The 25,753-nt window shown below is 39.6% G+C and overlaps 1 protein-coding gene across 1 annotated transcript in view; it reads left to right on the top strand.

Annotated features, from left to right (window-relative positions):
* Positions 1-554: 554 nt before the first annotated feature.
* Positions 555-25,753, top strand: part of LOC135480211 (argininosuccinate synthase-like) — a 33,400-nt gene continuing 8,201 nt past the window's right edge. Inside the window, exons 1-7 of the mRNA XM_064759984.1 lie at positions 555-598; positions 13,492-13,637; positions 15,743-15,811; positions 18,407-18,531; positions 19,331-19,451; positions 23,919-23,993; positions 25,602-25,672. Of these exons, the coding sequence (XP_064616054.1) occupies positions 13,527-13,637; positions 15,743-15,811; positions 18,407-18,531; positions 19,331-19,451; positions 23,919-23,993; positions 25,602-25,672 (572 nt within the window). The 5' untranslated portion in view covers positions 555-598; positions 13,492-13,526. The remainder of the gene's footprint in view (positions 599-13,491; positions 13,638-15,742; positions 15,812-18,406; positions 18,532-19,330; positions 19,452-23,918; positions 23,994-25,601; positions 25,673-25,753) is intronic.

The raw sequence follows: 25,753 nt of genomic DNA on the forward strand, positions 1-25,753 counted from the left end.
AACTCACGCTCGGATTATGCTGTATACCGCTACGTAAATCTGCTTTTTTTCTTCAGATGTCAAAGCTTCTAGAGGATCAATGCAATAAAGGAAGAGAATTTTGATACCAAAGTTTTCCGCTTTATGTTCAAGATATGGGCTACACCGATAGATAGGCTATTCCATGCAGATAAATATACAAGTACTAAAGTACTATACCGCATCCCACTATATTGCTATACCGCGTGTAGAAAGAAAGTTGTGCATTACATGTATGGAATTTATTTGCTGTGAAAACTCACGGCAAGTTCAATGGAGACCTTTAATGTATATTGTTACAAATGGAAAAAAAAATTTTCTTCCTCTCTCAACCCCCCCCCTCCCCCCGCGCCCCACCAGCACTGTAAATCAGCCCCTGAATTAAAAGTTATATTTTAAAATTAACTAACAGCTGAGGCTGCACAGACCCAGTATCAGTCATCATATGCCACTGTAACATGTTTATTCATAATGCGTCGCACCACGTGATGCTGGCCGCTTCCCTGTCACCACGGAGTCTCGCGCAGATAACAGCGGAGCTAGCGGGGAGGACACGTGGTTTTGTAAACAGAAAATCCCGGTAAGTTTGCATCGTTGGTACTGATACCAAAGAGGTGTATTTCAGAGGATAGGGCCTAAGTATGTTTATAACGGCATCTTGATGAATTATTCTGATATTTCGTACACACTTATTCTGTATCATATCATGTTCAGCACCAAAGGTGGCATACGATCGTGACAGCACGCTGAGTGTATTATAGCGAAGCCGGTGATTAGACCGGATGATGCAATTTTTCTTTACGGTCTCATGCATGCATGCATGCATTTTAGTCTATGAGTCTTCACGTAGGCCTACCGCTACGTAGAGTGAGCTCAGTCATTCCAATTTCATGTGGTCATGCTTGGGTTGTTGTTTAAACAGTTAACACTCAAACCGGACAATTTCGCATAGTTAAATTTAACATAATTTTTTTAATCGTCACACTTTTTAAAGTGTTAGTCTTCAGATTTGCACTGAGTGATATATATATATATACATATATGTGTGTGTGTGTCCATGCCAGAGGGTTAATTAGGTTCACAGACATGTCAGATATTTGAATTTTACGTATATAATAGAAGACACTCAGTCTTAAACCAACCAGTCTAACTTGCAAAGTGTAATCAAGTACATGTATGCATATATGCATATATAGAGAGAGAGAACATATACATATATTAGGTGAATCACACTTGATTCTTTCTTCCCTGTCACCTGCTCCTATGCTATTTTACCGACCACCTCATATTGCATCAGAACATTTCCAAATGTAAAAAATATACTCACATTTATAAGCGGTTGAAATGATTTATAAGTGAGCCTGTTATTATGTCACTTTTTCAGGAAGTCAATTCTGGGTCAAGTATGGAGGGATTTGTTGCTATATTTCTGATGGTTGATTGTAAAATCTGTTTAAAAGATGTATACATGTAAATAGTGACTTAGTTTGGTTGTGAAACAAAGTGTGTTAATTCATTGGAAGTTTCAGGTTTTGCTGTTAAACTGACTCTTTGCATCATTGATTCTGTATATATATAGGCTGCAGAGATCTGGTGAGTTGAGTACACAAGAATGATGAAATATATCACCAAAAATATACCAAATATGTGGCTTGCAGAGTTGTTTGCCTTGTAGGTTTTGTTAGGGGATTATGAGTCAGACACATGCTGTACAGTAGATTTCTAAGAGTGGGATATAAGATTACATAAAATTGCAGTGAATAGCAAAATGCAGAGTAAAAATAACAAAAACTTGGTGTAAGCAGCAATGAAGTGGAGCAAACCAAAAATGTGGAGTGAATAGCAATGGTGTGGAGTGACTGGCAATGGTGTGGAGTGAATAGCAATGGTGTGGAGTGAATAACAAATGCAGGATGGGAAGAAAAAGCAGTGTTGAAGTTGGTTTTGGCAGTTGAAACCGGTGTTTTTTTTGCACGCGGCTCTTTTGGGATTTTTTTTACAGTTCTGCAGATATTGTAAACATTTGAAACTCACACAGAGGCTAATATGTGGCAAGTCATCGAGAAATACATTACAGGTATAACAAAGGCACTGCTGTCTTGTTCGTGATTTGGCTCACCGAGCATACTAATGTTCATGGTGTGTTAGAAGAAGTGTGAACGGCTGTAATTTAGGCACATGGAATTGATTTCCTGAACATATGGTACCATAGTTGTAATGGTTGACCTTGGTTTGTGCAGGCTGAAATATAGCGTGTAGGTACATGTTTTAAAACTAGCCTAGATCCACAGGACCCGGCCACTACGGGTTAATTACATCAGAAAATATGTATACACACGCTGGCAAATATAGAAAACAATGAAACTGATCTCCAGGTTACTCGGTATATCTGTTGGTTAGCGCGCTAGTGCAGCATAACGACCCAGGAGTCCCTCACCAATGCGGTCACTGTGAGTTCAAGTCCAGCTTATGCTGGCTTCCTCTCCAGCTGTACGTGGGAAGGTCTGCCAGCAACCTGTGGATGTGTGTGGGTTTCCCCCCGGCTGTGCCCGGTTTCCGCCCACTGTAGTGCTGGCCACTGTCGTATAAGTGAAATATTCTTGAGTACGGCGTAAAACACCAATCAAATGAATAAATACTGAGCATATCTTAATTGGCAACAAGATGGACATACATAGGACGCCTGTGGATTTGTCAGAAGATCAAAGCTTTAGACCAGTTAAGAAACATGCAAATTAATTCAAGAGTAATAGGCGGCTGTCCAGTAATTAAGGCGTATGTACGTTTTTAGCAAATGCACTGCGTCATCAAGCAAATTAATTAGAAACTGATGGTTCAACAAAACTATAATGTGTACAGCAAGTTCACTAGGGCAGACATTGTTTAATCAGCCAATCTAGGCTGACTTATTTCATGCCAACAGCAGATTTGCATATTGATAAGCAAATCCAGGAAGACAGCATGTGTACTGTACAGTAAACCCACTACTCAGCCATTGATCAGCAAATCCACGAAGTTGATTCAGGTGTGCTGCACACCCACTACTCAGCCATTGATGAGTAAATCGTAGAAGACTTCATGTGTACTGTACAGTAAACCCACTACTCAGTCATTGATCAGCAAATCCACGAAGTTGATTCAGGTGTGCCGCACACCCACTACTCAGCCAATAATGAGTAAATCCAGGAAGACTTCAGGGGTACAGCAAACCACTGCTCTGGCATTGACCAGTAAATCCAGCAAGACTTCAGGTGTACAGCAAACCCACTGCTCTGGCATTGACCAGTAAATCCAGGAAGACTTCAGGTGTACAGCAAACCCACTGCTCTGGCATTGACCAGCAAATCCAGGAAGACTTCAGGTGTACAGCAAACCCACTGCTCTGGCATTGACCAGCAAATCCAGGAAAACTTCATGTGTACAGCAGACCGACTACTCAGCCATTGACCAGTAAATCCAGGAAGACTTCAGGTGTACAGCAAACCCACTGCTCTGGCATTGACCAGTAAATCCAGCAAGACTTCAGGTGTACTATGCAGTAAACCCATTACTCAGCCATTGATCAGTAAATCCACGAAGTTGATTCAGGTGTGCCGCACACCCACTACTCAGCCAGTAATGAGTAAATCCAGGAAGACTTCAGGGGTACAGCAAACCCACTGCTCTGGCATTGACCAGCAAATCCAGGAAGACTTCAGGTGTACAGCAAACCCACTGCTCTGGCATTGACCAGCAAATCCAGGAAAACTTCATGTGTACAGCAGACCGACTACTCAGCCATTGACCAGTAAATCCAGGAAGACTTCAGGTGTACAGCAAACCCACTGCTCTGGCATTGACCAGTAAATCCAGCAAGACTTCAGGTGTACTATGCAGTAAACCCATTACTCAGCCATTGATCAGTAAATCCACGAAGTTGATTCAGGTGTGCCGCACACCCACTACTCAGCCAATAATGAGTAAATCCAGGAAGACTTCAGGTGTACAGCAAACCCACTGCTCTGGCATTGACCAGTAAATCCAGGAAGACTTCAGATGTACAGCAAACCCACTGCTCTGGCATTGACCAGCAAATCCAGGAAAACTTCATGTGTACAGCAGACCGACTACTTAGCCATTGACCAGTAAATCCAGGAAGACTTCAGGTGTACAGCAAACCCACTGCTCTGGAATTGACCAGTAACTCCAGAAAGACTTCAGGTGTACAACAAACCCACTGCTCTGGCATTGACCAGTAAATCCAGGAAGACTTCAGGTGTACAGCAAACCCACTGCTCTGGCATTGACCAGTAAATCCAGAAAGACTTCAGGTGTACAGCAAACCCACTGCTCTGGAATTGACCAGTAACTCCAGAAAGACTTCAGGTGTACAACAAACCCACTGCTCTGGCATTGACCAGTAAATCCAGGAAGACTTCAGGTGTACAGCAAACCCACTGCTCTGACATTGACCAGTAAATCCAGAAAGACTTCAGGTGTACAGCAAACCCACTGCTCTGGAATTGACCAGTAACTCCAGAAAGACTTCAGGTGTACAACAAACCCACTGCTCTGGCATTGACCAGTAAATCCAGGAAGACTTCAGGTGTACAGCAAACCCACTGCTCTGGCATTGACCAGCAAATCCAGGAAAACTTCATGTGTACAACAAACCGACAACTTAACCATTGACCAGTAAATCCAGGAAGACTTCAGGTGTACAGCAAACCCACTGCTCAACCACTGACCAGTAAATCCACGAAGACTTCAGGTGTACAACAAACCCACTGCTCAACCACTGACCAGTAAATCCAGTTAGACTTGAGGTGTACAGAAAACTCACTACTGTGCCACTGACCAGTAAAGATTTCAGATGTACAGCAAACTCATTACTCAGTCACTGACCAGTAAATCAAGGAAGACTTATGGTGTACAGCAAACGGACTACTCAACCACTGACCGACGATTTGTATGTACAGCAAACCCACTCCACACCCACTGACCAGCAGATCCAGGAAAACCTCATGTGCACAGCAAACCCACTCCACACCCACTGACCAGCAGATCCAGGAAAACTTCATGTGTATAGCATACCCACTACTCAGTCATTGACCAGCAAATTCAAGAACAGCAAACCCACTCAACTCTAGTATTGACAAGCAAATCCAGGAAAACGTACTTGTACCTCATGTGTACAGTAAACCCACTACTCCGCCATTGACCAGAAAATCCAGGAAGATTTCATATGTACAGCAAACCCACTTAACGCAGACATTGACCAGCAAATTCGGGAAGATTTCATATGTACCACAAACCCACTTAACACAGACATTGACCAGCAAATCTGTGAAGACTTCATATGTACCACAAACCCACTTAACCCAGGCATTTTGTGAAGACTTCATATGTACAGCAAAAGCACTTAACCCAGACATTGACCAACAAATCTGTGAAGACTTCATATGTACAGCAAACCCACTTAACCCAGACATTGACCAGCAAATCTGTGAAGACTTCATATGTACAGCAAAAGCATTTAACCCAGGCATTGACCAGCAAATTTGTGAAGACTTCATGTGTACAGCAAACCCACTTAACCCAGACATTGACCACCAAATCTGTGAAGACTTCATGTGTACAGCAAACCCACTTAACCCAGACATTGATCAGCAAATCTGTGAAGACTTCATATGTACAGCAAAAACACTTAACCCAGGCATTGACCAGCAAATCTGTGAAGACTTCATGTGTACAGCAAAAGCATTTAACCCAGACATTGACCAACAAATCTGTGAAGAATTCATGTGTACAGCAAACCCACTTAACCCAGGCATTGACCAGCAAATCTGTGAAGACTTCATGTGTACGAAAAACCCACTTAAGCATTGACCAGCAAATCCAGGAAGATTTCAAGCGGACAGAAAATCTAGTCAGGAAGACTTTGTGCATTATAGATAAATCCAGGAAGACACCCTTTATATGTCCAAAATCCACATCGTGATTAACAAGCTGTTGTCTAGGAATTCTGCCTTTCTAACGCTTTGTGCTGTTGGATGCGAATTATCTTATCAAACGTCTGCTCTGGTACTTATTCGTCATTGTTACACATTCAAACTTGCAATGGTATTTTGGCCCCCAGAGTTTTGTTAATTAAGTGTACTCTGATGTACATGTCTGGGCACCATGCAACTTTGGTCTATATACGACTTAAGAACTTAATTCATGACCAACAAAAAAAAAAAAAAGTAAAAAAAAGAGGAAAATTACACTGCTTGTACTGTAAGTAAATTGTGTTTATCTACTAGCCTACATCTGCTGCTGAGTGCAGAGCAAGGGTTCATATGTCTGGGTGTATTGTTGTAGCGTGACCCCCCTCCTCATGATTTTGTCCTATATATAAACGTGGAGTGTAACAGAATACAGTATCTGTTCAGCTACAGGCATAACCTCTAAGATGTAGTAATTTAGTATGGTAAATATAAACATGGTCATATCACCATTTAAAGGTACACAATGTGTGTATATAGGTTTGTATATTATGCTAGATGGGGGGCCTCCGTGGCTCATTTGGTTAGCGCACTAGCGCAGCGTGATGACCAAGCAGTCTCACCAATACGGTCGCTGTGAGTTCAAGTCCAGCTCATGCTGGCTTCCTCTCCGACCGTACGTGGGAAGGTCTGGCGACAACCTGCGGATGGTCGTGGGTTTCCCCCGGGCTCTGCCCGGTTTCCACCCACCATAATGCCCGCCGCTGTCGTATAAGTACGGCGTAAAACACCAATCAAATAAAATCAAAATACTAGATGAATACATTTAAATTTTCAAAATTTGATAGTCCCATTTAATAGTCTACTATTTAAACTACATGTAAGCAGTGGTCCCACAGATCTCTAATAGTAATCTTAAATTTTTCTGTCATTTAAATTTAAAATTTTAATAAATTTTTAATGTCTTCGAAGCTTTGAAAGGTTAAGTATTCACTTACATGCATGCCAAATTTCTAAGCATTATGTTGAAAAAGAAACAAGAAATGAAAGTATTTCACAAGAACAGTCTGGAAGAGTCTCTTGTAACAAAATCTGTCATTGATGAGTTTACAAATTAATTTTATTGAAGAATTCTAAAAGCTCATGTCAAAATGTAAATAATTGAGCCTACTTGTGTAAAATTTTAAAGATTATATTTTTTATAAAGCATTAATTGCACGATCTTTTATCTTGAGAGTTGTGAGCAGAGTCTCCTGCAATGTGTTTATAAACCCTTCCCAGGGTGGCACCCTGTCAGGAATGATCATAAAGGCTTATATTGGCTGTTGCCTAAACTTGTATGTAAGCTCCAGATTGCCCCTGAATGGGCAGAAGTCTGCATAAGCATTGCAGTACGGGTTATACAGAGCAGAAGTGTGCACAAACATTGCTGTACAGGTTATAGAGGGCAGAAGTGTGCACAAACATTGCTGTACAGGTTATTCAGGGCAGAAGTGTGCACAAACATTGCTGTACAGATTATACAGGACAGAAGTGTGCACAAACATTGCTGTACAGGTTATACAAGGCAGAAGTGTGCACAAACATTGCTGTACAGGCTATAGAGGGCAGAAGTCTGCATAAGCATTGCAGTACGGGTATACAGAGCAGAAGTGTGCACAAACATTGCTGTGCAGGTTATAGAGGGCAGAAGTGTGCACAAACATTGCTGTACAGGTTATAGAGGGCAGAAGTGTGCACAAACATTGCTGTACAGGTTATAGAGGGCAGAAGTGCACAAACATTGCTTTACAGGTTATAGAGGGCAGAAGTGTGCGTAAACATTGCTGTACAGGTTATAGAGGGCAGAAGTGTGCACAAACATTGCTGTACAGGTTATAGAGGGCAGAAGTGTGCACAAACATTGCTGTACATGTTATAGAGAGCAGAAGTGTGCACAAACATTGCTGCACAGGTTATAGAGTGCAGAAGTGTGCACAAACACTGCTGTACAGGTTATAGAGTGCAGAAGTGTGCACAAACATTGCTGTATGGGTTATAGAGTGCAGAAGTCTGCACTAGCAATGCTGTACAGGTTATAGAGTGTAGAAGTGTGCACAAACATTGCTGTACAGGCTATAGACAAATGGTGGCAGGAAGCATTCATTCTTTGATCTTTCCAAGCACGACTGCGACCAGTATTTTCTAACATTCTGAGAGAACTGTTGGGTGTAGGGAAGTAATTTACACAGCTGCTTTAGTGACACAAAAAAACATTTTTGGTGTCATTTTCATAATAAATGTATGCATAGATTCTACTGGAAAAAAGCGCTCTGGAGGTTGCAAAGGTTGAAGATGTACAGTAAACATTTACCAGAGGCATGTCTATTCACAGCAGATGTTATCTCCCTCAGTATTAAGCTAATCCCCGTCAGTATTAAGCTACCCCCCCCCCTTCCCTTGACTAAGTTAATCCAGCTGTTCAGGATGTTCAAGAAAATATGCCTGCCTTGGTTAGAGAAATATTCAGATTTCACCCCTGATGTGTTCTAGTTTCCTTAATAGATGATTTTTCATTTGTATAGGATATAGGTAAATTTTGTTACTGCCAGACGAAAATTATTTTTATAAACCTCTTATGCTGAAGCCCGTAATCCCTGATAATCCTCTTAACTGGCTAGAAAATGAATGTTCTATATTTTGCTGCTTTATCCACTTACCAAGTAGATAAGAAAGGGAGAAAATAAAAATGGCCATGGGTGTGGTCTGTTTCCACTCTTCATCCAGAATAACTAGGGTTATATTATTAACAGTCTTTTCATTTAAAGTACAATAAAATAATTAATAACAGTTAATATGTACATGTACAAGTCACAATGACCCTGTGGTTGACTTTTCCTGTGACAATTCAAATAGAAATTAAGTCACGATAATAAAGACAGCTGGAAGTGTGTATTACATGTTCATGTGTTGTGGGTTAGAATCGTGATGGCCAACTTCAGATCACGTGGGTACATGGGTCAGCTTTATCTTGGTCACACAGAAGCAGGCTGTATATAAAGTTAGCTGCTCTGTGTTACACATCAGTGTGATGTGTCCATGCCAACAAGGGCTAACTACCGATCTGGAGACATCCAGCTATACAGGCTTGTCTGTTCTCCGTATTCAAGGTTTGTACAGCTGGTCAAATTGATGGCAATATATTTTCATATCATTTTTACTATATTGATTGACTGATTGATGTTTAATGACCAGCTCAAGAATTTTTTGACTTATTTTATATTGTTGATGTTTAGTTTTGTGGGGTTACAGGTTTTAAATGTTTTTATTTTTTAAATGGTGGCCCTCATCATTCATGACTTTAAATAAAAATATGATTTTTTTGTATGTAACATTGCGGAAAGAGAGATCAATGTACTCTGGTCATTTTCAACAGATTTGATGTCACTAATCTAAGGAAAATAAGCCATGATATTTTTAGATTACAGACTTGTTTGATTTAATGATAGAATTTTCAGTTTAAGGTCAGAAACCTTTTCAGTTCATTTTTAATTAGTCTTCCAAATCTCACTAGTTTCAACATAATGCTTTAGAAATAGCATTCTGGTGCGTGCCGTTAGTCATCCTTAGCTTGAGTGCTTACGAATTAATATTTTATTGCTTTCATTCAGATTAAAACGCCTAATTGTCAGGAAGCTTCACATGCTTCCCACATTCGCCACACTAATCATTGCCATTGATCAAGTGACTGGCACCCCAGTTCCCTGGTCTTCTGGCGTTTCTGTTAGCTCACCCTCAACGTGGGTTTCCTGAGTCCCGGATGATTCCAGGTTCACGAGATACATGTACATAGTGGTAATATTCGGGTAGACTGATTATATTTATTGCAGACCTTGTTTTGTTTGTTCATCACAGCTGGAAATTTCTAATTACATCCATTTGAAATGTTGTCTGTAGTTTTCCTGTCTTTTAGTTTGTACTGTGAATGCTGATTCTTGATTTATACATGCATATCAGAGTAAGGTAACACAATAGGATGACTGTGAGTATCAATGCTGCCACCTGCTGTACAGCCAATTATCTTAGACAGACTTACATTGTCTTACATCACCCACAACTTGTGTTAAGATGTGGGAGGGATCACGTCAGAATGCTTGGACGAACAGCAGAAGAACGGAGACACCTGTAAATGTTTAATCATCAGAGTTTGAATTCTGTTGATGAGAACAAATTTGTCCTCTGCTTTCATGGCTTTCTTTGGACTACATGTAGATTGTATGAAGTTATTAACTAGAGACCACTTGCCTTCTGTCAACATGCAGTGGAACGATTGAATAATGGCTAATAACGCCACATCAGAAATATGGAATTTCCTCCATATCGTGGTGATCAAAACATGCATTGGTAAGTGTTTCTTTGGACTACATGTAGCTTTTATGAAGTTATTAACTAGAGACCACTTTGGCGTCATTGGCGTCACCACATTTAAAAATGGGGGTAATTTTTGCAGATTTCAATGTAGACGGCATACAACCCAACATAAGGGACAACTTAACCATATGTGCAAAGGGAGTTGTTATGGATAATTTCCCAGTAAAACAGGATAAAGCCTCATTAACACTATCCGATGATAGAACGTCATGCCAGTCTGTATTTTGAATATTGTCTTTAAACAGATTGACTTGTTGCGGAATCTTTTTTCAAAAAGAGTAAGTTGATGTTTCTTTCGAAATGGTCAGATATATCCGTTAAAAATATACCGGAGAAATTGCATTGAGCATGCAAGTTTGTGAAGATGTTATCTATAAGGGTAGCAGAGCGAGAACATACTTGAGTAGGTTTTGTAATAGAAGGAAAAAGGTGATGACTCTTCATTAGTTCAAAAAATCTTTTGATGGTAAATGGCTATCACACTTGAATAAGTCTATATTGAAGTCATCCAAGATAATACATTTTTTGTTTGCAGGTATATTACGAAGGGCTGAGCTTAGTTTTTCATTAAAAAGACACGTTTTTGCCTGGAGGGCGATAAATAATTCCAACAACATAGACATTTAACGGAGCAGCGGTCTCCACAAATAAAGACTCCTATCCACAATCTCCAGCGAAAAAAGAAAGATCATTGCGTATCTTGCAAGACTCAAAAGAGCTATTGACAAAGAGTGAAACACCTCCTCCCTTCCATTTATCTTGGGAGGCAGAATATAAGGTGTAGCCTGGCATAAAATAGAAGCATTTGGTTAGCTTTCCGAAAATCCAAGGACTGAAAAGTTAACATTGAGAGTATGGATAAAGCCTGTAATTTCGTCAAAATTTTTTGCTAAGCTTCAGGAATTTAAATGAAAGGTTGAAAGCTGATTTTGATTATCATATTCGAGGGTTTCTAGGTGTTGAGTAAAACTTTCAGGGCTGTAGTAGTTGGACATGTGAGAGTCTAAATTACCCCAATAGGCAATTTCATGTTCGTTGTCATCAATGTGTTTTAGATGCGTCATTCAGTTCAATTTGATTGAAGCAGATCTGGTCAATAATATCAGGATTATACGTTGGGATGGTGGACGAGGCAGTTGATGATGAAGTAGGTGTTATGTAGGGAACATCATGGAATGGCAGGTGGGGGAATGAATTGTGAGGTGGAACAGGCATAAAAGAGTCTGTGTCATTATCCATATTTAGTTGAGTAATATGCGAATGATTCTGTACAATTATTCCACATAAAAAAGCCGGGATGAGTGTTAATTACAGGTGTAAAGTACACATTGAGAAGTAATACATTAAAAAAGATACATAACGAATACAAAAGAAAGTGAAAAGCCGATTTGTAAAAGAGCCACAATATATACACAAAAAACAAAACTTAACCATAGGGTTGTGTAGGATTTTCTACAAGTCACACGACAAGGTAAGTGGATGTAATTAACATGAGGGGTTTGAAAAAGCGTGCAAGCTCTGTGGCTACGACATGGGGGGGTCACGAGCCGTGTCATGGCACAATTCATAAAAGGTCAGACCAGTTTTCACTGTACACAGTCTTTCAGGAAGAACTTGTGAAAGGAGCACGAAATCAGCGTGCATGCAAACTAGTTTTAGGAAAGTGTGGTGTGCTATATTGAGGGAGCTACCATCAGCTACCCTATACCACCAGGTAATGCAACAGGCCTTCATGGGTACACGTACACTTGCTTACATCAGGGTAGTTCTGCATGTATATACCTCTATTACATGAACATATATATATATATATATATATATATATATATATATATATATATATATATACAGTTAAGATAAAATACACAGAGAAAATATGCCGTTCAAGAAAAGTGTTAAAATTATAACATCCAGTTTATCCAATATATGCTGATTAATATGCAGCTGCACATTGTCTAGAGTTAACAATTGGGAAACGAAGGGAGGGGGCATATGTTTGGATACCTAGCGAGTGAATAGTTAGTTCTCGGGGGATAGACACTTCCTTATTGTCAACAAACAGTTTTCCTCGCACAAAACGCACCTTCCATGTAGTATCTGTTATATCTTTAGCATTGTTCTTTCGACGCCTGTCTTCGGGGGTCAGATCTTCAGTTACAAATGAAGATGAGTCTTTCAGAAGTTCCTTGGCTTTAAATAAAACTTCCCATAGCTGGGGACGGTACAAGAATTTAGCCAAAATATGGCGATTTTGACCCTCTCTTTGTTTTCCGACACGGTGTGCGTTTTCAGTATTGATGTCCGTCAGTTCCAGCTTGTCTTCATTAACAGACTTTACAATCTGGAAAGCATTTTCATGAGATTTTTCATCAATTCCTCCGAAACGTAAATTATATCCCAGACTATATTTAAGACTGTATTTGGATTTAAGTTTTTTGATTTCCTCAGCGTGACTCTTCTGCACTCCATCCATGATTTTGAACAATACAGTGAGTGTGCTGTAGGCTAGAAATGAGAGAGACTGTTGAGTTCTTTCAAGTTGAGAGAGGCGCTCGAGTAAACTTTGCTGAGATGCATGTACCTTGTATAGAGTTTGTTGAACGTCACTCACCGAATTCATCATAAAATCTCGCAACCTTTTGTCTTCCTCGGGTTGTTCAACGACCCCTTCAGTCTCAACTGTCACTTCACCCTCGTCGTCAAGGTCACTGCAGTTTAGACCTTTGTTTCTTTTCTTGTAGTAGATCTAAGACTTTTGTTAGGGTTGTCCGATTTTCTGAGGCTTTGGTGGCATGGGGGTGGTTCTTGTTGTAGATCTAAGGCTTTTATCAGTGTTGTCCGATTTCTGAGGCTTTGTTTGGCATGGTGGTATAAAGCAGGTCCCAGTGTGTAGGGTAACGTCTGTTCACTCAACATTGCTGGCCGCTGCTGGGCACTGCCGGAGCTCCGCAAAAAGCACTTCCTCACTCAAGCATTCTTCTATCCACTCTGATAATAATTGAATAATTTATTAAATAGATATACGGCATGTAAAATAAAACAAACGTGTGACTTTTGAAGCAGAAGTCTGAACATGTGCTTGTATTTCTACTTCCAGACTGGATATAACTTCTGGAAAACTGATCATCAAGAATGACGGACGTAGGAAAGAAGCGCGTTGTGTTGGCATACAGCGGTGGACTGGACACATCCTGTATTCTTGTCTGGCTGATTGAACAAGGCTTTGATGTTGTTGCCTTCTTGGTGAGCTCAACGTAGTACTGGGCTAATTACAGTGGAAACCGAAATTGAGTTCCCTCTGAGATCATCTTGCTGGAATTATGTTGTCAAAGCAGACATAGTGAATGGAATATATTTTGCGCAATTGGATATTAATCATTTGAGTTTTTTTTTTTCTACTGAACACAGGCATAAAAATACTGCAAACTTCTATAGCTGCATGCAGGAATCAAAAAAGAATATATGGCTGTGGACATTTTGAAATGCAGCTGCTCTTAGTGTAGTTGCTCTTAGTGTAGTTTAGACAAAAATCTGACGCTGTACATTAAATATACAGAAAATAGATGACTTGCAGACTTAATAGCCTGCTCTATCAAGGTGTCATAACATTCATGTATCCGTATGCTGACACGGTGGCGTCATAAACAAAAAAAAAAAAAAATACATGAAAAAAGGAAAGAAATAAATAATACAAATCAAAGGTGGAAACAGTTTAATGACGTCCAGCAAACTGAAGGCCTTTGCACACACGTGCTCTGTAGACCATTTAGCATATAAAAGTATAATGGATATATGTGAAGAATCAAAAAACGTGTAAATCGATTTCCAGACACCTCCAGCTGTCTAGCATCTCAAAGTCTTGGTTTTGCACACAGATAATTAAAACTATATACAGAATTGTGAGTTCAATTCCAACATTGGCCATGGAATTTGTACATTTGTACCACACTCTTACCGTTTTACCTCGGTGACAATGTAAATGGGCCGGTGGCATTCATATAGTTGTGGCTGTACATGTATGTTCGTTAAGGGCCATGCATTTGCCTAGTTGCCTTTATTTCACCAAACTGAGCATTGAGTGCATGCCGGTCAACCATAGGTTCATTAGTAACTTGTGAACTGGTTTGCCAGCCCAATCAAGCCCCCACCACCTCACACCACCCTCTCCACCTTTAAACTGTCTTCCACCATATGTGCCTGTGTGAAAATTTCAGTTAATCGAAGTTCTATATACATGTATATAAAAAAATAAAGATATATATATTAGTATAGATGTATATATGTACACATTGCTCTTTTAAAAATTATGATACCAACTGAAACAGATCAGGATATGACTAAAGTTGTACTAATTAAAATGGGACTTGGATTTACACCTGTTGAAAAATAAGTCAGATGTATAGAAAATGAGCTTGTACATTTATGTTGTTGAATAACACATTGCACGTGCTCTCATGGCTGGACCATCATGATTCGGCTTATGTACTACTCTGATTGGTCAGATGTCACTAGTGAATTGTTGGGCCTTAAGCAATGAGGTAGCAGGCTTGAATTCAGAACTTTAGCACTCCACAGCTCTAAAGTCAGGACCGTTCATGGGAAGGTGTTGTCAGCAACCTGCAGATGGTCGTGGGTTTCCCCCAGGCCTCTGCCCGGTTTCCTCCCACCATAATGCTGGCAGCCGTCGTATAAATGGAATATTCTTGAGTACGGCGTAAAACACCAATCAAATAAGTATATAAATCTAGTCAGTCAATTGTTTATCACAAACATGACAGAGCACCTACGTGCTGTGGTATTATAACATGTGACATTTTGATGGCAAAATGTAAGCAGCTCTTAAAAACTGCACATTTCAAACAAACCAAATGTCAAGCATTTTTGGTGACGTGAACATTAAGGATTTTCTCGAAATGCAGCATCGTATACAAGCGATGCATTATTGATTGAGCTGATGGAGCGTCTTCATTTAAGCAAAAAAGTCCTTTACGGTAATTTTTCAACCGTTTTGTGTTTTTGCAAGGTTCATGTTTTTGTTCAAGCATAGTCTGAAGGCACTAAGTTGTGTATTTTTTGTTTGTAAGGTCATGCCTTGAAATTTGGCAAATCTGACCAATGTAATTTTGTTTCCAAAATGAAATTAAAAAATGTGCATCGGTTAAAATTTTAGTAGTGTATATAAATGACTTGAAAATTAAGCCAATGAAAAAACAGTGATGTTACTCACAGCTATAATGATCTGGATAAAACAGCAAGAAGAAAGCTTTGATATTAAGAATATATTTGTCTTAATTACATGTAACCATGTAACTTAACTGTTTACTTAGAACTTTTTTGTTATACTGCAGGCTAACATTGGTCAAGAGGAGGACTTTGAAGCTGCCAGAGAAAAAGCACTAAAATTAGGTGCTATTAAGGTAAAGGTCAAACTGTCTGAAGTAAAAGATTAGCTATGGTATATTTAGGAGTAATTTATCATTTAAAATATTGGATAATGGAGCAGATTCTGTCCCTTTACTCACTTGATGCTCGGCTAAAGAGGATAGGCCAGGTGCTTGTCAATTAACGTGTGTCAGTCTGTATGTCAGTATTTGGTGAATGTGGGAGGTGTCCTGGCTGTATAGCTGTCAGGCATCTAAAGCATGGTATTCCAGTGAGGCAGCATTGTCAATGTTTGAACATTCTGATTGGAATTGCTTTCCCACATTTTCCGTTATAATGTAGGTGATATACAGATTGAAAATGTTTAATTTTTTTGCATGACCAACCTTTCCTAACCAGCCCTCTTGTGTCCATCATGCTACAGTACACGCAAAGTTACTAGCAGAAAGTTAGTTAATAAACTGCATAAAACATCATTAGACATATACTTTTTTTTTAAGATTGCCTGCATAATGTTCTATTGAAAGTAAAGTATTTAAAACAATTTGTAATGTAGAAGCGCAACCTGCGGATGGTCGTGGGTTCCGCCAGGCACTGCCTGGTTTCCTCCCACCATAGTGCTTGCCGCCCTCGTATAAGTGAAATATTCTTGAAATTCTAGAAATAAATAAACAAATAAGTAGTGTAGAAGCCCTTCAGTATGGCCCTGAGTGGGATATTAAGGGTCAGTGGACATTGTATAAGCAGGGTATCATTGACTTGGCATGGCAGTGAATTAAATCCAGACAGATTGCGCATGGTTCTTCAGAGAGCAGCCGGTTTCAGAAATCTAAGGTGCATGTTGGGATATCCTGCAGAGAGAGTCAAAATCCTGCTACTTTGTTCAAACACCTCGCACAATCCATAATCAATAGGAACGGGAAATTGAGCGTTTAGTTGACAGAATAAGGGCTGGCAATTCCCCCCATTACCATGAGTAATTGACACACAGAGCAATTCTTAAGCCGTCGTCACGGAAACAAGAGCGCAACAAAACTATAAAGTGGGGATAATTTTAGACAACGACACCAGTAGGGTCAGTGGCAAGCAAATATTGACAGAATGGAATTTTGGTATAACTTCTGGTTTACATGTACAGCCTGACAGTGGATAAGTAAACATCTGCGGTGAGTCAAAGCAGCATACATGTATTAGTGACATCTGAGCTGGATGAACCCATGTCAATGTATAATAAAAGATTTTTGCAGGCTACATGTTGGACACTATCCCCTTTGTCGCCACATTTAAGCTTTGCTTTTATTTCATCTGATTACTAGAAAACCAGCAAGGATCAATCCTTAATCAAACTGATTGCTTGCAATTTATGAACTGCCGAGCATTTGTTCATAAATGAAGTCACAAGGCTCGATCACTGGAGTGTTGTCTTAAGACGTTAAGCTTGACAATGTAGCTTTCAAGATAAAGGGATTATTACAGATGAGTTATTGGTTGCCCCGTTGTGTGTATTCTCTGCTAACCCGACATCTTCAGGGTGACATTCCAGTCATGTAGATACGTTAAATATGTCAACTTTGGAACTGTTGGTATAGTTATGATTGTGAATTAAATAATGAAGTATAAATTTTAAAGTATTTAATAAAGATCTTTTGCTACTGTGTTCACAATGTAATATTTTCATAACAAAAGGATGGAGATTGATAGTTAATGTGTTGCTGGAAGATGGAGAAGCTTCCCGGCTTGCTGACTTAGTCATGTCAGTGCCACAAGGTGTGTTTTCTCTCTGTGACCTTGACCAATCTGATTGCCTGTTGCAGTCCAGCTCTTGGCTGGTTCAAAGACAAGACAACAAGTAACATGTGTATCTAACAGTAGTAATTATTTCGGAAGAGGGGAGAAAACAGAGCTTAATGTCCATTGCCACTTTTTTTGTGACTTGTTTGGTGAAACTATAAATCCACTTTTAAGACTGGAATTCTTATGCCGGGTCGGTTAAAACTGATAATGTGGAAGTACCCCAATGTTCACATTTCAATTTACTTTGAACTGCAGTATCTTGGTTACACCATATCACAAGAATGAAAAGATTTGCCTTTTAAACTTCATTTTGATCTAATGTTGGCGCCTTTTGCTTTTAAGCTGCAGCTTCAGGTCAGGAGATTTATGAAGGCCTGGTGTAATAGGGCTGTTATTTCCACAAGACTCTGCCTGGTTTCGTCTGTCCATAAAATCCTTACATACTTGTAAGTTTAATATTCCTGAGTGTCTGTCTCCGGTATGTCTTTATTCAGAGTCCACTTTGGGAGCGGTAGATCCAGGATCAATCCTGGGTTGACTCACACCTAAGACTTTAAAAGAGGAAGTTGTAACTTCCTCACTTGGCGTTCAGCATGAAGGGCATAGTGCAACAACTGGTAGACCCATATCAGTATAATGGCTCAAGCAGGGCAGCTTACTTACCTTCGTTAAGTCGTCTCAGTAAAGCAGCACTAGATAAAAGAGCGGTGGAAATCTGTCCTGCAACAAGGAGGCACATTACATACATCATAAGGATTCCTTCGTCGTCATATGACTGAAAAATTGTTAAGTACAACGTTAAACCCCAAGCTCTCACTCGCTCACTCTTTATTCAGGTAGTGATCCTAGATGTCCGGCGTGAGTTTGTGGAGGACTACATCTGGCCATCTATCCAGGCCAATGGTCAGTATGAGGACCGGTATTTGCTGGGCACAGCACTGGCCAGGCCCTGCATAGCCAGGTAAGAATGTGGGTAGAGGGAGGCAGGGTACAAAGGAGACAGGGTGAATAGGGTACCGGTACTTCAGATGTAGTGTAAATGTGGTGAGAGGGGGAAGGCCTGAGGGGTGAAGCAGAGAAAGTTGTTTTAAATCATTATATAGCAATCATATTCTAATATATTGAAATGAAGATTCATGTTTTTTTATTTTTTTTTATTTTTGCTACACTGTACGTTTATAATCTTACGTACATATTTTAATTTAATACAATACTTCAGGCAGAAAATCTTTAAATCGTTTTCTGTTTCATAAGCTACTCTTGATTTCTGTATTCATATTATTTCAATAACTTTCTTTTTGTGTTTTTTTTAAATACAGGGCACAGAAATAGGTGCTAGGTATAGCTATCTGTGCCTATTAAAAATGTACTGAACAATTTGTAATGCACGCAAAGCCTTTGTATGTGAATTGGGAAAGTCCCCAACTTTCACTGCCTCTGAAGCCTCTGTGAGAATAAGGGTCAGCCGTGCTTGTATAGCTGTTAACACACTCTAACCATGCTAATGATTGTTGATGACCGCTGTCTTCCATCAGTATGGCCTGTGTATCTTTTTTTCCATGTTGGAAAGTTTGTAAGTATAGCTACCAAGGGTAGGTGGTTTATGCCGGTCTCTCTTGTTTTCCTCCACTTGTAAAACTCACAGCCATACAAGTGATAAATTTTGAGTATGGTGTTCAGCAGCAATTAAATATGTAAATAGATCCACTCTCGTTATCAGTGAGTCTGGAACAGTGAGTTTCTGTTTGTCTGATTTTTAGATCACAAATAATGGTTGCTAAGGAAGAAGGAGCAGACTATGTCTCACACGGAGCCACAGGGAAAGGCAATGATCAGATCCGGTTTGAACTGGCCTGCTATGCCCTCTACCCCAAAGTGCAGGTGAGAAGAACGGTTAATTATCCTAATGGCTGAAATTATCCTTGATTAGATAGACTAGTCAGAATTAAGAAATTGTTTGTCTTCATGATTTTTTTATACTGCGTCTTTTACAATTTTTAGCCCTGTGTCAAACTATATAGGCATCTGCTTGGGTCAGGGAAGGTTTGAGGTCAGGTTACTATATACTTTAATACATACAGTGTACATGTAGGTTGTGTTTGTGGTCAGTACAGCCGTACTAGTATTGTTATTGTATTTATGAATATTTCTTTGAAAGAGAAGGATTGTTGTGGTACTTGGTGACCAGTATTATACATGTCATAGGAGTAAATCAAAATAACAGAAACAAAAATAAAGAAAAAAGGGATAACTAAACATGATAATGGACAAACAGACAAACTCCTGCAAGAATTGTGACTTCACAAATACCTAGATATTTAATAGATTCATAGATGCACATTATTAAAGAATGTAAGTGTGAAAAAAAAATCAGACAAAAATCAGAAAACAGTCGATAGAACTTGAACCCCAGAAACCAGGAGCTGTAGGCGTAAAAGTGTTCCTGATGTGTCCTGATTTGATGGGTGTTGGAGGCAGACACCTCAAATCACACTTATTGTATCACTTGTTGAGAAAGCTGAAACCCTTCCCTCTGTGTGGGGTCAGGTTGATTAAATGTACGCCTATCATGTTACTTTTTGAACTTGAGGAATCACTCCCGGATGAGATCAGTATCGATTCTGTGCCAGCCGGAGAGTATTGGTTGGGATTGATTTTCTTTATCCTCTCTGTTCCCCAGAATAGCCGTGCCCACAGTCTGCCAGTCTGCCCTTTGTAGCATCATATCTGGCCTCCCATTAACACAAAGCGGTGTAAACATGGTGGGCAGATTAGGTTGACCTGACGGCAACGTGTAAATTTGCTCAGCGCTCCAATGTGACATTTATAGCAGGGTGTGCTAATTTCCAGAATCAGGTCTGGCATGAAATGTCTAAAATATTGCCAACAGGACAACATTAAGCTAAAAAGAAAAAAACAACCAAAAAACATGTTTCTTTTTGCACTTGCGTAGGTTCAGCATCATTTGGTTTATGCTTGGCTGATTAATTCACTTTTGGCTTTGTGTATTCGGAAGTAGTGAGAACTGTTTATCCAGCATAAGGCATGGCCTCGTTTTTAAGGAGCATGATCACTCTTGTGCGGCTCTACGCACCAGATTTATTATCCAGGTACACTTTTTATCACGTGCCTTGTAAAAATCTTGGTGTATCCTTAATCATATATCTGTTGTGCTGTTGCGAATCAACAGATCAATAGCCTTCTCATGGGGCTTTCTTACAGGACAAAGCACCTTGCAAAAACGTGTTTCAATCGAAAGCAGGATTCTCAAGCTTTCAAAAAAAGTCTCACACTTTATTATTTTGATGACATATTTTATTTCACCGGATAACATGTAGAACAAACTGAGAATACTGCACAAATGGCTGGTGTGAATTGAGGCAGACAACTTGAGAATTTTATCCAATCAAACACGTTGTTATCAAATTGCACGACCTGAGCTGTGATGTAGCCCTTACTTATTCACCCAATGAAGTGACATAGGACAACTCAGAACTACTGCATAAGAGATCATTTTGAAATCATTTATGATTTAGTTACGTGCTGCCGAAGGGCCATTTCACAAAGTGTTGTGGGGCAGGTTTGTATCATTTATGGACCACCACAGGAATAAAAGTTGATTTACAAACCGTGTAATATTCAACGACAGTATCACAAATTCTGTCAGACAGTAGCATACCGCCTTGGCTCAAACCGCTTTGGTCTCCCCAAAAGACCCCAGGCCTACTTAAGAGACGCTGTTCAAATTATACAAATACATTTTTGTGTCGGTCATTTTTATTAGTGTTTAGTCAGCAATTTGCAAATAACGAATATCAGAGTCGGTGAAAAATGCATTAGGGATGAAGAAGGTTAATGGGAATGAGAAGACCGGACCATGCTCAAAATTAATGAATTTTTCTTATATAATTTTTTTTCCCTTAAATTTATTAGAATTGAAGAATTTAAGTTTGGCTCCTTTGTCTTCTCTCGCTATCTTAGAAGCCACCACAACAAAACTGAAACATAAAATCCCTAGATCAGCCTCAGCGGTGCTTAGATTTATTTCCAGTTGTTTCAGAATTGAGCCTGTATCTATTGTAATTTTGTAAACACTTAAAAGAGTTAAATTCACCAGGACAACGTCTCCACAAACTAGAACCTGAACCAGGAATACCCAGGCGGAAATGTCATTCCAGTATGTCCAATTTTGGAGAATGCTATTTATCACTTTGACCTTCATCGCCAAAGTCCACAACTTTTTTCTGCGATAGGCTACTGATTTGACTATAATACAGAAATAACTTCGACATTAGAGAGCTAGAGTAAACATGACGTCACCCAGCTGTTGATAATGGAGACGCGCTGAAGCTCTGTCAAGATGAAGTTTCAGTAAACTTTAACCGTATTGAAAAAAATATTTATTGCCGGTTTAAGATACTTTGAATAGTAGTCTTTCAGTGGACAGAAGCATTGGTCAGGTGCTGTTTTTGCAGACTTAAACAAAACTTCTGATTGGATAAGACCGGAATCCCACCACCAGTTATTACAGCCCGAAATCATGTTTAGACTGGCATACCTTGCCAGTTAGGGTATGTATGTCATATTTGAATATATGAATGTGTACGAGTCATATTTGGTGTGGAAAATGGCGTCCATCACAACTGTGACATGTAAAACTTTTGACAAGTGGAACACGGGTGGGGGTGGGGGTGGGGGGTTGTCACATAAAATTTCATTCAGATGTAGACGGTAAAGTGTCACTTGTTTGGTGTGCTACATGTGCGTGACACAGTGAGTTCTTGCCTGGTGTCCGGATTGGGCCAGGCCAAGAAAGATTTGGACAAATACATCTCGGGTGCAGTGTTTGTTACCAAACATATTGTCATAGTGCCTTCTGACACTTTTCTTCAAAATCTCATGTCTGGTCGTGGAGCACTAGTCTCTGCTGTCGGAAACAAGATCATCTCGGTCCAGCGTTACTGCCGCTGTGCCAAGACAGCCACAAATAGACAGTGCCATTGAAAAACTTCTGAAAACTGACTACAGGATTTATTTATTTATTTGTTTGATTGGTGTTTTACGCCGTACTCAAGAATATTTCACTTACACAACAGCGGCCAACATTATGGTGGATAGAAACCGGGCTGGGTAAACCCACAACCATCCTCAGGTTGGTGGCAGACCCAGCCTACAAGAAAGCATCCAGTTAGTACCATACTTAAATAAAAATGTCAACATGTGATGTTGAAGGGTCTCTCATTTTTATTTATACTCTTGTTCCAAAAAACGGGATGTCATAATGTACAGACATGATTACTGAGCTACGTTTAGGTATAAGTAGATTTATTTATTCATCTACATTTAGTTAGTTGCTTCTTAAACAGATAAAACACACACATTCAGGATGTTTGAGTATTTATTCAAAAGATAAGTACATGTGTATCAGTAATCAATATGTACTTTTTGCTTCCCAGAGCTACTCGACTTTATGGCTTTTAGTTTAGTTGTTTCCAGTCACTCTCCTTCAGCTCCTCTGAGGAGAGTGAAATTCAGCTCTCCTCATCACTCTCCTTATGTATACCAGGAGAGCTACTTATCGCTCTCCTCCTGTTTATAAGAATGAAGCCCTGATAAGGATGTGAGAAGTATTTATCTAGCATAAGGATGTGAATAGTATTTATCCAGCATAAGGATGTGAGAAGCATTTATCTAGCATAAGGATGTGAGAACTATTTATCTAGCATAAGGATGTGAGAAGTATTTATCTAGCATAAGGATGTGAGAACTATTTATCTAGCTTAAGGATGTGAGAACTTTATCAAGGATAAGGATGTGAGAACTATTTACCTAGCATAAGGATGTGAGAACTATTTATCTAGCATAATGATGCGAGAACTTTTTCTCCAGCATGAGGATGTGGGGACAATTTGTCCAGCATAAAGACAGGAATTAATGTGCATTTGGCCAGATGTATCAGCAAGGGGAAGTTGGGGTTTTTGTTTCTCTTTCCAAGGCCTACCACATGATAACTGCTGTTAAGTTAATGCATCTACTTTATCACATGAAGGCGTAGATTACTGTAAACCACCAAAGCACTTTTTCTGTAGAATATGCATACAACTTTCATGAAAATCATGCCAGAAATGAGTTGTTTTGATCATTGAAGAAGTAATCTTCAACAATTTCACACCATTTGTCTACACCCCATAGCTCTCTCGGAATGTTTGAAAATATTGGTTGCTGTGGTGATTGAAAAGGTTGAAGAATTAGGGTAGACAGATCAAAATACTGGTGTCGCTAAAATAGGCTGCTTATCGTGTGTAGAAAACAGTTTGGTGTAAAGACGATGTATTTTATGTGTTGTAGGTTATCGCACCGTGGAAACAACCAGAGTTTTACAACAGGTTTCATGGCAGAAATGAACTGTTCGAGTATGCAAAAGTAAATATAACCTGTAATAGGCCCACAGTTAATGTCCTGTTCACAGGAATTTGCAGATTTACATTTCTGTGTTGATGACCGTTAATTGATTGAGTTATTGGTGGACAAGCTTTGACCAGTGAAAGTGGCTAATTGAATAGACTGAAAAAAACCCACTAGCATGGTAGAAAAAAAACCTGATTAAATGTGTTTCTGCAAGCTGGAGACTGAAGTGGAAAAAATACAGTATGTTCGTGTATAAGTAGCTTAATATATGTATATCTCCGGATGTACATTAGAAGGTCTGCAAGCAGCCTGCTGATGGTCGTGGGTTTCCTTCGGGCTCTGCCCAAATTCCTCCCACCAGAATGCTGGCCGCCGTCGCATAAAAGTGAATTATTTTTGAGCTTGGCGTAAAACACGAATCAAATCAAATAAATAATTAATACATGTATCATTCATTGATTGCACATGTACATGTCTGTGTGTTTGTTTCTGGTTTCCTCACTCTACCGTGTACATGTCTGTTTGTTTGTTTCTGGTTTCCTCACTCTACCATGTACATGTCTGTGTGTTTGTTTCTGGTTTCCTCACTCTACCATGTACATATCTGTGTGTTTGTTTCTGGTTTCCTCACTCTACCATGTACATGTCTGTGTGTTTGTTTCTGGTTTCCTCACCCTACCTTGTATATGTCTGTGTGGTTTTTTTCTGATTTCCTCACTCTACCGTGTACATGTCTGTGTTTGTTTTCTGGTTTCCTCACCCTACTGTGTACATGTTTGTGTGTTTGTTTCTGGTTTCCTCACCCTACCATGCACATGTCTGTGTGTTTGCTTCTCATTTCCTCACCCTACCATGTACATGTCTGTGTTTGTTTCTGATTTCCTCACCCTACCATGTACATGTCTGTATTTGTTTCTGGTTTCCTCACCCTACTGTGTACATGTCTGTTTTTTTTTCTGGTTTCCTCACCCTACTGTGTACACGTCTGTGGGTTTTTTCTGGTTTCCTCACCCTATCATGTACATGTCTGTATTTGTTTCTGGTTTCCTTACCCTACTGTGTACATGTTTGTGTGTTTGTTTCTGGTTTCCTCACCCTACCATGCACATGTCTGTGTGTTTGCTTCTCATTTCCTCACCCTACCATGTACATGTCTGTGTTTGTTCCTGGTTTCCTCACCCTACCATGTACAAGTCTGTATTTGTTTCTGGTTTCCTCACCCTACTGTGTACATGTCTGTGTGTTTTTTTCTGGTTTCCTCACCCTATCATGTACATGTCTGTATTTGTTTCTGGTTTCCTTACCCTACTGTGTACATGTACAGTACTGAGGTTTTTACTCCAGATGTACATGTATCCCTGTATGGGCCATATCTCTGTTTATTAAGGTTCTATGAAAGTATATATATTCAAAAATTTAATGGACTATAAATGGTTAGGTATAAAGGAAATTAGTCTTATGATAAGGTATTTGTAATCACTTCTGAATTCTGGGACTGCTCAGTGTAATGAAGCACATTTTAGTGGCAGTTTGCTTTTCACAGAACAGCAGGTTTGCTTTGTACAGTGATCATTTGTGAAGGCCTACTGGCTCCAATTTTTACGGGTCTGTGTAACATTTCAGCAACACGGCATCCCTCTGCCAGTGACGCCCAAATCCCCGTGGAGTATGGATGCTAATCTGATGCATATCAGGTACTGTATTACTGCACTCAGGTACTGTATTACTGCACTCAGGTACTGTATTACTGTACTCAGGTACTGTATTACTGCACT

The sequence above is a fragment of the Liolophura sinensis genome, chromosome 13 (assembly GCF_032854445.1).
Source record: "Liolophura sinensis isolate JHLJ2023 chromosome 13, CUHK_Ljap_v2, whole genome shotgun sequence".
NCBI classification, from domain to species: domain Eukaryota; kingdom Metazoa; phylum Mollusca; class Polyplacophora; order Chitonida; family Chitonidae; genus Liolophura; species Liolophura sinensis.